The sequence below is a fragment of the Rhinolophus sinicus genome, chromosome 1, assembly GCF_057876585.1.
Source record: "Rhinolophus sinicus isolate RSI-liver-muscle chromosome 1, RSI-T2T, whole genome shotgun sequence".
Taxonomy (NCBI): domain Eukaryota; kingdom Metazoa; phylum Chordata; class Mammalia; order Chiroptera; family Rhinolophidae; genus Rhinolophus; species Rhinolophus sinicus.
This window is the reverse complement of record NC_142501.1, coordinates 112,521,419-112,535,970: the sequence shown is the minus strand read 5'-3', so window position 1 is coordinate 112,535,970 and position 14,552 is coordinate 112,521,419. Positions and strand designations below refer to the sequence as shown.

The window sequence follows — 14,552 nt, the reverse complement described above, 5'->3', positions numbered from 1 at the left end:
ACGTTTCAGGAAAATTGTACGCAAAATAGAGGTTAAAAAAACTATCAGAGAGACTAAGTCCAACGTTGTATCATAAACGAAAAGTTAGAGCCCATACTATACAAAATCAGTAAAATTAACATGAACACCCATTAGCTAGCATAAGATCATACGAACAAAAACTCCTTGACAAATAGCATCAGCGAATATTATAAATAAATATGAATATGAATCCTGCAGGATACTCTTCTTCCTCTTGCCCAGTCAGAATAATTGCTTTTCAACCCAACAGATGATGTGTTGGTATTTTTCACTATATAATTATAAGTTAATCCTCTTCTTATTCATTGAATCTGACATGAGCGATTGTTACCACTCTAGAATAATACTAAGGTTAAGAAAAAGAGAAGAAACAACTATACCTTCGTAGCTGATCGCCTGCATTTATGTTTGCATCTTTCTTTATTAAAAATTCCACCATTTCCTCATTGTTTGTATGTGTAGCACGTATAAATGGTGTGCAACCAGACTGTAAAACAGAGAAGCAATTTATTGAAATTACATATTTCTAAGCTGAATTTTAAAACTCAAAAAAATCCTCTGAACTTAAACATACACTAAGAATAGGGAATAAAGAGCAGCCCCCTGTGCTGTGATCAGCTGCTCCTTCCCTTTAAAATACCCTCCTTCTACGTCCCCAGCAGATGAACTGCAAGCTCATTCCCCAGAACTCCCTTCAAACACTGACAGGCCCAACGTTCCAAGAATCTTTGCTCCTATCAAAGCCTCTATCGTAGTATAACTGCAGTTATTTTATTCTTCCCCGTCTGAACCGAGAGCCTTTGAGGGCAGGGGCTATATTTCATCTCTGTAACTCCCAACTCTAAAACACAGTAGTAAGTGTGTTCAGTATTTTTATTGAATCGATAACTTAAATGATTATCTCTGGAGTAGTGTTTCTTAAATTATATTCCAAAGAATATGTACTTTACCAGAAGTTAAGTACTGAGCCCCAGTAGGAAGATTCCAGGAAGATTATCTCTGTATGAGAAATATTACAAAACTGTGATTTATATGCCTATTACTAAAGAAATATTTCACTTTTGCTTAATTCTGATTTGACAATATTTTTCTGTGGCAAACAGAAACGTTTGAGAAAAGATAGAATTTCAGGGACACAGTTTTGAGAGCTTTCCAACAGAGGTGAAGTTTTCTCCAGCTTATAGAGACGCGCTTGCTTCTCTTGAATCAATGCTCTCAGGACCCAGATGTCACGTTCAGGCTCTCTTGCTCCAAAAGGATCACTAAGGGAATGGACTTTAAGTTAAAAAGACTTAGGCTCCAAATGAACTTTGATTGCTTATGACTAAATGGCCCAGGACTTCTCTGCGATAGGAAGATGATAGATTTTTAACTTAGCTGTCGGAAAGCTCAATATGAATTTTCGTCTCCGTTATAATGATAATAGTGGGATGCTAACGGATACCTACTTTTTGAAAAAAAATATGCTTTTTACCTCCTGTTCCATTTCAATTGCTACTTAAAATTATTTCATATTTTAGGAAAAATATAAATCAGAAATGAAACTATCATACCTTATCAATCAACGTTTTAGTACTGATTCATATAGATTATTTTTAGCATAATGAAAGTGACTAAATCACTTGCATTTTTAAGGAACAATTTAAGGAGAAAGATATAAAACTATCTGCAATATGCATAAACTCTCCAACTATAACTATGATTAAACTAATAAAACATATAGGCATTGTAAAGGGACTGTTATTATATATGGGACATATAAAGAGAAAGGGTTTGAAAAAAACTTAGGAACTCTAACTTGAAAAATCCAAACGTTCTAAAGAGACTAACATAAATAGACATAATAAGTCAAGATAGACTGTCTTGACAATCTTGAAATGTTTATCAAAATAAGAGTTCTGACAATTAAGTTTGAGAATTTGCCACCGTGCATTTACATTGGCAGCACTGTACAAACAGTTCACTAAGGTTTCATAACCTTGGTATGCCGATGTCTCAGAGATGTGCTTGTGTCGACCTGTGGCGGTGTCTTGCTGAGTGGTGCTCATCATTGTGGTTGCGTGTTTTTGTGTGCTGTCGTGAGAATGTCTGAGCTACACACATTAGAGCAACTCATAAACATTAAACTTCTTGTTAAACTTGGCAAGAGTGGAAGTGAAATCAGGGACATTGTAGTCCAAGTTTATGGGAATAATGCCATGAAGAAAACGGCAGTGTACAAATGGGTTAAATGTTTTTCTGAGGGGAGAAAACGCACCACCGATAAAGAGAGATCAGCGTCGCCAGTAACGAGCAGAACTGAGGAAAACACTGCAAAAATTCATCGAATTGTGCACCAAAATTGATCGCTGACTGTGAGAAGCAGAGCAGAGCAAGAAACCATCAATAGAGAAACAGTTAGGACAATCTGAACTGAAAATCTTCGCATAGGAAAGGTGGGTGCAAAAATGGTCCCGAAGGAGCTCACTGATGAACAAAAGCAAAGGAGAGTCAAATTTGCCAAGACATTTTTGAGAGTCAAGATGATGTTTTGGGCCGTGTTATCACTAGTGAGGAAACAAACATGAGTGTACCAATAAGACCCTGAAACAGAGCGTCAAAGTGCACAACGGAAGTCAGCAAATTCTCCACAATCAAAACAGTTCCATCAGTCCAAACCTAGAGTCAAAACAATGTCGCTAACCTTTTTCGATATCAGAGGGATGATTCATTATGAATTTGTACCAACTGGATAAACAGTTAACCAAGTTCTTGATTTGGAACTGTTGAAAGGCTGCGTGATAAAGTTAAACAAAAACGACCTGAACTTATCGACAACAATTCATGGCTCTTCCATCACGACAATGCACCAGCTCACAGGGCATTTTCTGTGAGAATGTTTTTAGCTGGTAAACAAATAACTGTATCAGAAACCCACCCTACTCACCTGATGTGGCTCCCAATGCCTTCTCTCTTTACCCGAAGTGAAAGAAAATAGTGAAAGGAAGACATTTTGATGACACTCAGTTTATCAAGGATAATACGATGACAGTTCTGATAGCCAATCCAGACAAAACGTTCCAAATTGCTTTGAAGGGTTGACTAGGTGCTGGCGTCGCTTCATAGCTTCCCAGGGATAGTACTTCGAGTGTAACCATAGTGACATTCAGCAATGAGGTATGTAGTACTTTTTCTAGAATGATTTTGCGAACTTAATTGTCAGACCTCGTGTACTATAAGACAGGAATCATAACCTCCAGTGCTAACGGAGGCAAAGTAGTTGACTCAAGTAAGAGAAGAACGCAGGGGAGGCCAGTAGCGAACGAGAGAACACATGTCTCACGTAAGAGGTGCAGCATAGTCAAGGCTCAAGGGGGACTAGGTTTGATTCTGTAAGAGATTCTTGACATTCAGATTGCTGTGTGAGTTTCCAAAATTGTCAATATTGACTCAACATATGGAGGAAACTAAACATACCCAGAGGACACATTTTGTCTATAGCTGACATGGGATTTTATATTTGCTCTTTCCAAATGGTTGTGTATAAAGTGCATATTTGTATGTAAAAGAGTTCCTTTCTTTGGTATAATCCTCGTGTGCTTTATCAAAAACTTGGGCACCGACATGCAACAAAAACTGTCATTTAGACTCATTTTACCCACTTGAATAATTTTCCCAATACTTATTCAAACCACAGTCTATTTGTACTTATTTTTCACAGATTGTTAATCCAATGGAAAATTACTCATAGAACCACTGAAACTAAAGTTTTGAAATGGTTCCCATCTATATTGGTACGAACTTCAGGCTCTTGATGTTTTGATGTTTAAACCTGCCATCCTGATTATGCCAGGGCTCTAGGAACTTAACAGACATACTGAGACAGTCTATCGCACAGCCTCAACTAAAAGGAAAGTTCACGATTTCCTACTATTGCAGGAAAACCCTGCTGGTAATAAACATTTATTGAGCAAACGATTTGTGCATGCACTAAGATGCTAAATTCTTAAAGGGTCATATGCTACTTGTTAGTAGACTACCCATCAGCAAATTTCTAAAGATTCTCTGAGCGCCAGTGAATGAGTAATGACTGAAAGGAAACAGGTGAACTTCTTTAAGCCAGCAGATATCGCCAGTGATACTCCCTTTCACTGCTTGAGCCCACAGGTAAAGACAGTTCAAAGTCAGGCCAAGAGTGTTGGAAAGAAGAGAGCTGAAGGAAGTGTCCATCCCAAACTGAACCTCTTCTAGAGAGTTCTTACGTTTTTGAAATCTGTGAAGTGATACATTACACTTATCCATTTAGTGGTTTTGAACCAAGAGTTGTGTCTGAATTTATTAGATCCAGGACTTATTAGATTTACTCAGTCAAAACTTTCAGGGAAGAGCCCAGGCCTGTAAATGTTTGCACAGTTCCTCAAGTGACTGTGATTCGCCAGAACAATTCTAGCTGAGATCTACTGCAGTACCGATCACTTCAGTCTGTTCTTTCGCCTACGTGGCCAATTCCCTCGGTCATTTGAGGATTCGGACAAATAACAGAAAAGTGTAAGAGACATGTCAATTATCCAAACTGCACATCATTTCCTGGGTTGGAGTGGAAAAAAGACTAATCCACTCAAAATGCAACTGGATTTCATTATTGATAATTCTCCATCAAGACATCTAGACTGCACCGCAGAGTTTAGAGTCTTAATCTAGGTGGCTCTTTCCGCCAAAATAAGATTGTATGTCAGTTAATTATCTGTCCCTTCCTCCTGTTTGCCACTTACTCGCCACCATTCACTGAAATCTTGTGGCCTCAGTGTCCTCCTAGAATCTATCTCCAGGCAAGCTTACCTCTCACTAACTCTCTCTCCTCAACTAAGGATTACTATCCCCGAAAACTGGACAGCCCCTTGCCTAAACATAGAAATTAATGGGAAAAATAACTAAGAACCTCTCTGGTATTTCCCCTCCCTGGCCAAATTTCCAAGTCGGTCTGCACCGTTCCTCTGAGTGCTCTCTCCTTTTCCCTCTTAAGCTTTGGCCCATGAGAGCTAAATCACCTTCATATAAATCACCTTTTTATAACATAGGAACATGTGAAGAGCATGAAGATTTCCGTGAAATTGTGAAATTTTTCTGTTAGTTTTAGTTTTAAGAGAAAGCCTATTGCCAAGGCGAATTTTGCTTTCCTGCATTGTTTTCCATTAGTTGGTCAAAAACTCAGACAGAAAAAAAATATATTGGAAAAAGACAGTTTTCCCTGTGACAAACTGTGTTTTTACAAATATTTGCCATAAGCACATAAAAGACAGGTGAGGTGTGCCTTCTACGACTTCTTTAGAAGTATCAGCATGTAAAGTGCAATCTTCGGCAACTAAGTTCAAAATGTTTTCATTCAGGAAACTGCCTGACTTGCAAACAAGTGAAATTGACCCTACCGGTGTCAACCTAGAGCATTCCTGCCGGGGTCACAGTGGCGAGAGGTGATGTAAGTCCAGGAGCAAAAGCGCGTGAACGCATCCCCATCACCTCCTCCCTCTGTACACCTGCAACCCGCCCAGGACCTGCATGAGGCTGAGCAGGAGCCCCACTCCGAGGTGGAGACCCTGAGAGGGGCCGTGGCTGGCAGAGGGGTTCTGAGCACAGGCAGCTGTCTTTGCTGGATGCCCAGACGTGACTGACCCTCCTGCGCAGTCTTCAGAAACCTGGGGTCCTGGGGTGCCAGGGGCCTGTGGCCTGCTGCTTCCCCTCCCCCACATGCACACCGCCAGCTCCCCCTGCCAGGTACCAGGTCTCCATTCCTCCTCCCACCCATCCCCAGCAGCGCCCATGTCCTAAGGCCCTGCCTGCACAGAAGCCACCCCCTCATCACTTCCCTCCCCCCAGAACTTCAGTGCTTGGTGGGCTCTGAGCCTGGCACCCACTTCCACGCAGAACAGCAAGTGCTTCCTTCTGGGGTGGAATGGGAACTGGGAGGCAGAGCTGGGCCCTTTCCTTAGACACCCCATTTCCCAGCCTCCCTGACTTGGCTTTGGAGTTGTTTCCGTGGTGACAGGGCCTGATGTACAGTATGCAATACATACCTACTAGAAATACAATGCTTGGGGCTAAAGAGACGTGTACTGCAAATATTGGGTAAATACGCCTGTTGATCGATACCTTGTCAGTTGCTTCTATATCTGCCCGGTGTTGCAGCAGCTTTGCGGCAATGGCTATGTTCCCAAGCAGGACCGCGTAGTGCAAAGCGGTGCAGCCACACTCGTCCTTTATATTGGGATCAGCTCCGTTTTCCAGCAGGAAACTCGCACACTCCTCTTCCTGGGCCTGTACGGCCTGTGGATTATACCCAGAAATAGACGGTCAATTCTGGGAATTCAAAGTAGATATTCCACAACTTTCCCCAATTAGTTCTAAATAATCAGGACAAGTTCATTTTCATTCTAAATCATTCAGTCCGTCTGGTGTGGACATAGCTGGCTACCACGTACCTTCATCAGAGCTGTCAGCTTCTTGTTGTCTTGGAGATTCAAATTGCATTTCCTCTCTATTAACAGAGTCACCACTCCCAGGCGACCACAGTCACAGGCCAGATGCAGAGCGGTCCTATGAGGGTGACAAGGCTTTTAAGGACATTACAGGGCACTGTCTCAAACATGCAATTCCTCACATAACTGTGAACGTGAGATGCTACTCCGAGGCCTTCTAAACCAATGTGGAGTTTGCTTCTGCACAAGGACAATATTTACTGGCTCTTGTCACTCACCACCTGAATGAAAGAGCAGCCTATGTGAGTAAGAGAGGACATGACCCAGGGATTCAGCTCAACATGGGTTTGATCCCACTTCAACTCTGTCACTTGTTAGCTATCCCTTCGCCCTTGTGGGCCTCGATTTCCTCAGCAACAAAATGGGCATAAAAACAGTAGTCACCTCACAGGACACAGGACTTTGCTGTGCATCTATGCTCAACTGACATCTATGCAAAGAGTTGGCTACACACTTCCTACCACAAAACGCAGCTGAATAATTGTTAGATAATATGATTATAGTGGTTACTATTACTACTACTTCGCAAAGACAACCTGTCGATTAAGCAAAATGACATCACTCTAAATACCTTGCAAATATGTTTTAAGGATTAGAAAGGACACTGTATGGCAGTGATTCTAAGATACTAGTTTCTCAATTTTAACACCTCTGACTTTGGAAGACAGTTTATAATTCAGAATGTCTTGTAACTACGATTGGCAGCCACTTAAAACCTTTCTTATTGGTACACACAAGAGTGGACACCCTGCCGTCCATGGCACCTTAAATGGAGGGAAATAATTGTACATACAAAAGACCTATTGTGTTCTAGTCCTGCACTTCCCATTGAAATAAATGCTGGTTCTTAAAACCACTGTGGGGAAAGAGGACTCAAATAACAAAACAAAAGAAGACAAGTTTTTAAAAGTAATTCTTATTTTGATTTTCAAGCAACTTGAAGCCAAAGGAAACTCAGGATTCAAATGAACAGGGAGGGCACATTTTATTCAATATTTAGTTTTATAGATTATATGAAAATCAGATGTTTCCGTTGATCACTATTAGTATTTGTACACTTTCAAAGTGGCCGGTTTGGTTACCTTTTACAACGTCCTAACTGCAGAAATCCTTTTGTTTGAAAGGAGGAAGCAAAAGGTTCCATTGAGATTAGCTTCTAATGCTTCCACGTCAAATTTTTCATTTGGCTCATACAGGTCAACAGAAACATTTTAAGGGTGAAAAGAGCCTGAGAGACAGATTGAAAAGGGCCTGAGTAGACTACATCTGGTACATACTAGGCATTCAGGTTAGAGTTGATGAACAAATGGGTGAAAATAATGGATAACTACCAATGGAGAGTTCAATAATTTTAAGGAAAAAATTTACACAGTAAAGCAATACTTCTGCAATAGTAATAATCACTTTTATTTGCTATTTTTGATTTCTGATTTTCATAAGGACCCAGCTGAAAAGAGTAATGAAAAATCATGCACATATTATAGGCAATCAAACTATATGTAATACAAAACATAAGCGTATATAAAAATATATATGCATGAACTCGAAAGGCAAGGAAAAAGGTTCCCTTTACTCCTGAAGAGGCTAAAAGTTGCCTGAAAATGCCAGTCTTTAAAAATGTAAAAAACGAAATAAAATAGAAAAGTGAAAAATTATTTTCATCTGCGCAAGATTCGTATTCCTGAAATCAATGAAATGTCCCCCTGGATTATTTCACTAATAATAAGCTTTTTCTTGAATTTCTATATATGTTCATTGTAGAAATCAGATTTTTTTAAAAGGAAACAAAAATTTCACTTATAATACAAATGCTCAGCTATCACTTTTATCCCAATTTGCACATATTTTTGGCTACCATAAGCTAATAATCTGTTTGTGTGTGTGTGTGTTTGTGTGTGTGTAATGAAACCGATTTATTTTCTCGCTTCCGATCTATCCCAGTATATCTTTGCATGTCAACATACATCTATTATCTATACCACCTTCAATGGTTGTATATTATTTCACGGTATGCATGCACTGCTTATATGAGTAATTTATAATGCATTGCTGTTTTTAAGTAGTGCTGAGAAAAATAAATTGTATGTAACTTACCTAATCATTTCGTAAAGATACTTGAGTATTTGGAATTGACGGGTAAAGGCAACTATATTTTTTAAACGTGGTCCTGATCACCAAGTGGCCCACTTGAAAAGCCAAAAGCAAGTTAAACTTGAAGCAGCAGTGTAAGTGCCGTGGCTCCTCTCCTTCACACGCTTTGTGTCGGACGGAAATGGGAATTTTGTTTCTCTTTTACCTTAAATCCCTTTTCTCACTATAAACACGAACTATATCCCCAGTGTCCGTTGGCCACTTGTAGGTACACACACATAGCTGTACACTGATGCAAAATGGATGCTGGGTCGTATGGGAAGAATGTTTAGCCCACAAGTCGACCTATGATGGGAAGTTTCTTTCTCGTTACGCACTTTTCTATAGGATATGACATTATGTCTGAAATTGTGAACATCAAAAATAAAATGCTGTGAATACTGAGTTGATGTCCATCACAGATATTTAGTTCAATGCCTTTGAACGTGTCAGTAGAGCGCTCTGTAAGGGGAATGATGAGTGGGTCCCAAGTGTTTATTTCTGCTGCCCGCAGAGTCCGCCTGGGCCCTGGACCCCAGGTAGGGTCCCCACCCCGGGGAAGACAGCCCAGCGCCCTGGGTGACAGGAGGGCTGGCATCACCTGGATGAGCCCCGGCAGGTGAGCCCCTCCCCCAGGGCCCCGCCTCCCCCGGGGCCCGCCTGTGGCCACCGGCCTCGCAGCCCTCTCACCGCTTCTGCCTGTCTCTGTCATTCAAGCGTCCCGGACGGAGCAAGAGAAGCCTCTGCACTTCCGGGACGTCCCCGCTGCAGGCGGCTCTGTGGATCTTCCTGAGATCTTTATCTCAAATGTAGTAGGGCTCCCCAGCCTCAACCTCCTTGCCAGCACCATGGCTCTGCGAGCTGCTTAAGGAGCCCCAGGACGCTGTGCGCGTCTCAAACCCAAAGAGAGGAAACTTCTTCATAACCGAGCCTAAGGGCTTCGCAAGCTCCTCAGCACCACCCAGGCTTTTCAGTCCGCTGAGCCCAAACAGCAGTAGACTCAGGAGCCGTCAACTGCCTCTCCCACCAGATCCCAGCAGGACAGTGAGGCGGTTTGGAACCTCTCGGCCCAGAATGCCTGTAACCGAGCAACCGGGCCGGGTCAGAGCTGATGTCACTGGCAGGTGCACAGAAGCCTAAGGTGCAAGGGCACCCAGAGCTCACGGGCAAGGCCCAGGCGTCTCACATCTCAGAGGCACTTGAGGGAAGCACTGGGTTCCTTTTGCCTCGCGATTTCACCCATTTATTCAATCTAGAATGGCCACAAAAGATGTTCCTTTCCATTCTTTTTACTTCTTGGTATATTCACTTGTCAATTTGTGACAACTGTACCAGTATTACAGCTGACCCTTGATTTTCATACACTTTCTCTGCAAACCACCTGAAATTTGTCACTTCAATCCTTCAGTTGCTTTTCCAAAGCTGTGTCTGGATTAAGTTAAGCAGGTCATGAATAACCACACTACTACTGACAGTTCGTTTTTGGCAGTGTCACAACATTCGTCTGTCAAATGACTTTGCCTATACTTGTGTATTTAATCATATTTTTGTCCTTATAAAACTGTGTGGAAAATATAAAAATGAATTTACCAACACCAAGAAGCACAGATCATATAAACATACCGTGTTTCCCCCAAAATAAGACCTACCCCGAAAATAAGCCCCAGTTAAGATCATCAGCCAGACGGACGCATTTAGTATCTTATGACAATGTTCCAGAAGAAGATGACATGACTGTATTTGAATAAATGTAGATGGTCGTACATGAAAAAATAAGACATCCCCGGAAAATAAGCCTTAATGCAGCAAAAATTAATATAAGACCCAGGCTTATTTTCGGGGAAATGTAGCAATACAATATTAAACATAGATATCATTAGACATTCTGAGTAAAATACTTACATCAAGTGAGATAATTAAATTAAATATATAAAACCTTAGAAATAAATCATGGAAGATTATAGCTGAAAATCAAGGATAATTCAATAATACTTTTGACAACTTTCTTGGGATGAAACCCTTACATTATAACACGGTAAGACTAATATGATGTTTTTCTGCTTTTAAGTTGCATATACATTTGAACCTAAAATGCTATGAACTAGTAAACTAGTGAACTAGTAAACGTAATAACTATGTAAGCTTGCCATCCAGTAGAAAAGTATCTACTGTCTTCCCAGTCTGTCATTTCAGAAGGAAAGAATCGAATTTTTGCTATTGTGTTTTTCTGAGTTTTCAGAAATGGATTACAGCAAAGCAAGACTATTTCTGAGGCTCTAGGAGACTATTTTGGCCCTTTGCTCACAAGCACTGAGTCCAGGTTTTGGGTAGTGCTTCTATACACTTTTACCTGCCAGGTAGTATATATGGCTGTTTCCAAGTGGAGGAAGCTTTAGACCTTCGAAATTTGACAAGTGACGATTCCTACGTCACACAATATTTTACTCTAGATGAAATTATGGTCCCAGGGTTATGGTTATTGTTACAGAGATTCTTGACTACTGGCATAAAGATGCTAGGACAAAGAGTGGACAAACATCTGGCCGATTTGGAAAACAATGACTATGTAGATAAAATTCTTACAGTTTTGGTTAAGAGACTATGTGCAATATACGGGGGATAACAGACAAGATGTACATGACAAATATATGTTTTGTAAACAGCATTTCCAACTTTTATGGATTTTCTGCCTTTTGTGTATGATGTTAATATTTCATCATCACATAAAATCATTTCTTCCTTGGCCTTCGTTCAGACCAGGGGTGTTTTTCCCTCAACCCATATGAAGATAACACTTGCAGTTATGAGACTTGGCCTAAAAATGTGAAATTCCCTTAATAATGTATAAACTGGCCTTTATATATTTTGAGCAGTATACTGAAATAATAGAAAACACTGTTCGAAATGTCTTTGTCGCATCAACAGCTATGTTCTTTGTTTCCTTAGTGTTAATTCCTCATCCACCGTGTTCCTTGTGGGTAACTTTTGCCATCGCTTCTGTGATTGTGGGAGTAACCAGTTTCATGGCATTCTGGAGCATCCATCTTGATTCTATATCCATGATTAATCTTGCCATTTGTACAAGGTTTTCTTTCCATTTTTCTGCTCACATTCCCTGTGCACCTGTTTACAGTGCTAAGCCCTCAGTAAACCAAAAGGAACTGAGATATTGTGTGTGCTAGGCTACCCACTGCTACAAAGTGCAACTTTAACAGTAATCGGGGTGTGTGTTTTATCTGCAGCTACAGCATAGGTCTGCAGGACATTTTTTAAGATTACGTTCCTTGTAATAATATTTGCAGCTGCTCACAGATAATTTTTATCCCAGTATTCTTAACTTTTTCTTGAAGGTTTGTTTGAATATCCAATAGCAAATCAAAGACCAATTATGGAATTTCTGATTGCCCCAATTTTAAAGGATAAAAATGCACGATTAATAATAGACTAATCGGGGATCACTGCAGAAATTATGTAAATGTCTAACCAGTATGCTGTACACCTGAAAAATGAATGTCAACTGTAACTGACAAAAATGAATCAATAATTAAGAAAACAAACAAAGAATAGTCAATAAACTAAAAACAAAGGCATGTTACCTTCGCTTGGAAAGACCATTTTAAAATGTTACTTTAAATATCCAACAAAAATTAATCAGTTTTACATTAAAATACTAAATTAAGAAGTGTTTTCATCTGTATTACGGTCTATAGAGTCAAAGGTTAAGTATAACTTTTCAGTTATGTGTTCCTTTATTTCTTCATTAGAAGTTTATGTCTGGAATTCAAGTATTTTACATGATCTACTTCAAATGGAATATTATTTTCTTTGTACCTCCCACATGCATTATCATGTAATAATTCAACTTACTTTTGCTCACATTCTTGGGTATTGCTATGCATTTTCTTAATGGTGTATTTTGACGAACTGAAGTTTTTAAAGTTTTGAAATGCAATTTATGTCCCTCATCCTCTCCCTCTCTCTCTCCTCCTCCTTCTTCTTCTTTTTTACTTTTTATAATATCTTTTTATTATAGGTTAGTACTTTCTGTGCCCTAAAAATATTTTGCCTATTCCTAGATTACAAAAAAGTTAATCTGCATATTCTTCTCAAAGCTAACAGTTTTAACTTTATGTATGATCCATAAACCTGTTTGTTGGGAAGTATGGGTAGAGATTCATTTTCTTTCCACAATAGTTATCTAGTTGTCCCAACATCATTCATGAAAAGACAGTCCTTTCACTAATTGATAGGAGTCACTTGGCTCCTCTGTTGAGAATCAGTTGAAAATTTACCTGTGGCTTTAGTTCTGATGGCTGATCTGCTTGTCTGTAAAAGCCAATGCCACATCGCCTTGATTACTGAAGCTGTATAGGGATTTTTGAAATTAGGTTGTGTAAGTTGTCCAACATTTTTCTTCTTTTCCAAATGGTTTTTGCTATTCTAGGTTCTTTGCAATTAGATATTCATTTAAGAATCCCTTGCCAATTCATTTAAGAATCCAAGAACCAATTGATCAAAAGAAGCCTTTGGGATCATTATTAAAGTGTGGTGAACCTACAGATCAATTTGGGTAAAATGCATATTTTAGCAATGTGGAATCTTCCAATCTGTGAACATGTTTTATCGCTCCATTTGTTTGTCTTTTTGAATTTCTCACAAGAATATCTTTGATAGATTTTGGCTGATTTACTTTTAGGTATTATTTTATTTTATGACATTTTATTTTTTCTACTGTTTTGTTTTAATTATTATTAAATTTATTGGGGTGACTGGCAATGAAATATCAATTTTAAATTATGTTTCCATTTTTTTCTAGTACAATCAAAAACTATTGATTTTAGTATACGTCCCTCATGCTGCATAACCTCGTTAGGTTCATTTATTAGTTCTTGCAGAACTAATGAATATAGTTTCTTTATCTATGCAATTACGTATGGTCACATAAAGGCCACTTGACTTCTTCCTATATAATCTTTATTTCTTACTCGTCTTATTGCACTGGCTTAAAACGTCCAGAAAAATGTGGGAAAACATACTAAGAGCAGGCATCACGACCTTGTTCTCAACTCTACAGAAAACATGTTCACTATCTCATCAAGCAGAACAATCACCACTTGTATCCGCCTGAGGAAGCTCCTTTCTCCTCCTTCTAGTGAGCTGAGATGTTTTGTCATGACTAGGTATTAAATTTTACTGTGTAACTTTTGTCCATCTTTTAACATTATCGTGTCATTTTTCTGCCTTACTGTGAATGTGGCAATTTATGTTGAGTGATTTTTTTAATATTACACTAACTTTGCATTCCTAGGGTGACTCACATTTGGTCGTCATCTTATTATCTTCAAATATTGTGCATTGTTTTGTAAGTATTTTGTCAATGATATTTGTTCCTGTGATCACGAGGGATATTAGTCTGCAATTCCTTTGTCTTATAATGCGTTTCTCAGTTTTTACCATCAGGGTTATGCTGCCTTCAAGAAATGAGCTGGTAAATAATCCCTCTTTTCTGTTTTCTGAAATATATGATGTATGGTTAATATAATTTCTTCATTTTCCCCTTAAATATTTGGGAGAGTTCACCAGTGAAGTCATCTGGACATAAAGTTTTTCTGGGAAGGCTTCTTATTCCATATTCACTTTCATTAAAAATATACAGCCATGAACATTTGTGACAACATGGATGGATCTTGAGAGAGTAATGCTGAGCGAAACAAGTCAGACAGAAAAAGCAGAGAACCATGTGATTTCACTGATATGTGGTATATAAACCAAAAACAACAAAAGAACAAGACAAACAAATGAGAAACAGAAACTCATAGACACAGACAATAGTTTAGTGGTTGCCAGAGGGTAAGGGGGGCGGGGGGTGGGGGGTGGGAGATGAGGGTA

At 39.3% G+C, this 14,552-nt stretch overlaps 2 protein-coding genes across 2 annotated transcripts in view; one reads left to right on the top strand and one right to left on the bottom strand.

Annotated features, from left to right (window-relative positions):
* Positions 1-9,586, bottom strand: part of LOC148759187 (uncharacterized) — a 38,347-nt gene extending 28,761 nt beyond the window's left edge. Inside the window, exons 1-5 of the mRNA XM_088793235.1 lie at positions 9,505-9,586; positions 9,354-9,459; positions 6,477-6,591; positions 6,148-6,321; positions 402-508 (exon numbers count right to left, since the gene is read on the bottom strand). Of these exons, the coding sequence (XP_088649361.1) occupies positions 402-508; positions 6,148-6,321; positions 6,477-6,591; positions 9,354-9,459; positions 9,505-9,586 (584 nt within the window). The remainder of the gene's footprint in view (positions 1-401; positions 509-6,147; positions 6,322-6,476; positions 6,592-9,353; positions 9,460-9,504) is intronic.
* Positions 9,587-9,737: 151 nt separating this feature from the next.
* LOC141570011 (patched domain-containing protein 3) lies at positions 9,738-12,011 on the top strand. Its single transcript, XM_074324843.2, is given in 10 exon segments — positions 9,738-9,787; positions 10,903-11,003; positions 11,006-11,116; positions 11,119-11,183; positions 11,185-11,246; positions 11,248-11,326; positions 11,329-11,471; positions 11,473-11,822; positions 11,825-11,971; positions 11,974-12,011. Coding segments are annotated over 10 exon segments (1,146 nt in total).
* The last annotated feature ends 2,541 nt before the right edge of the window (positions 12,012-14,552 follow it).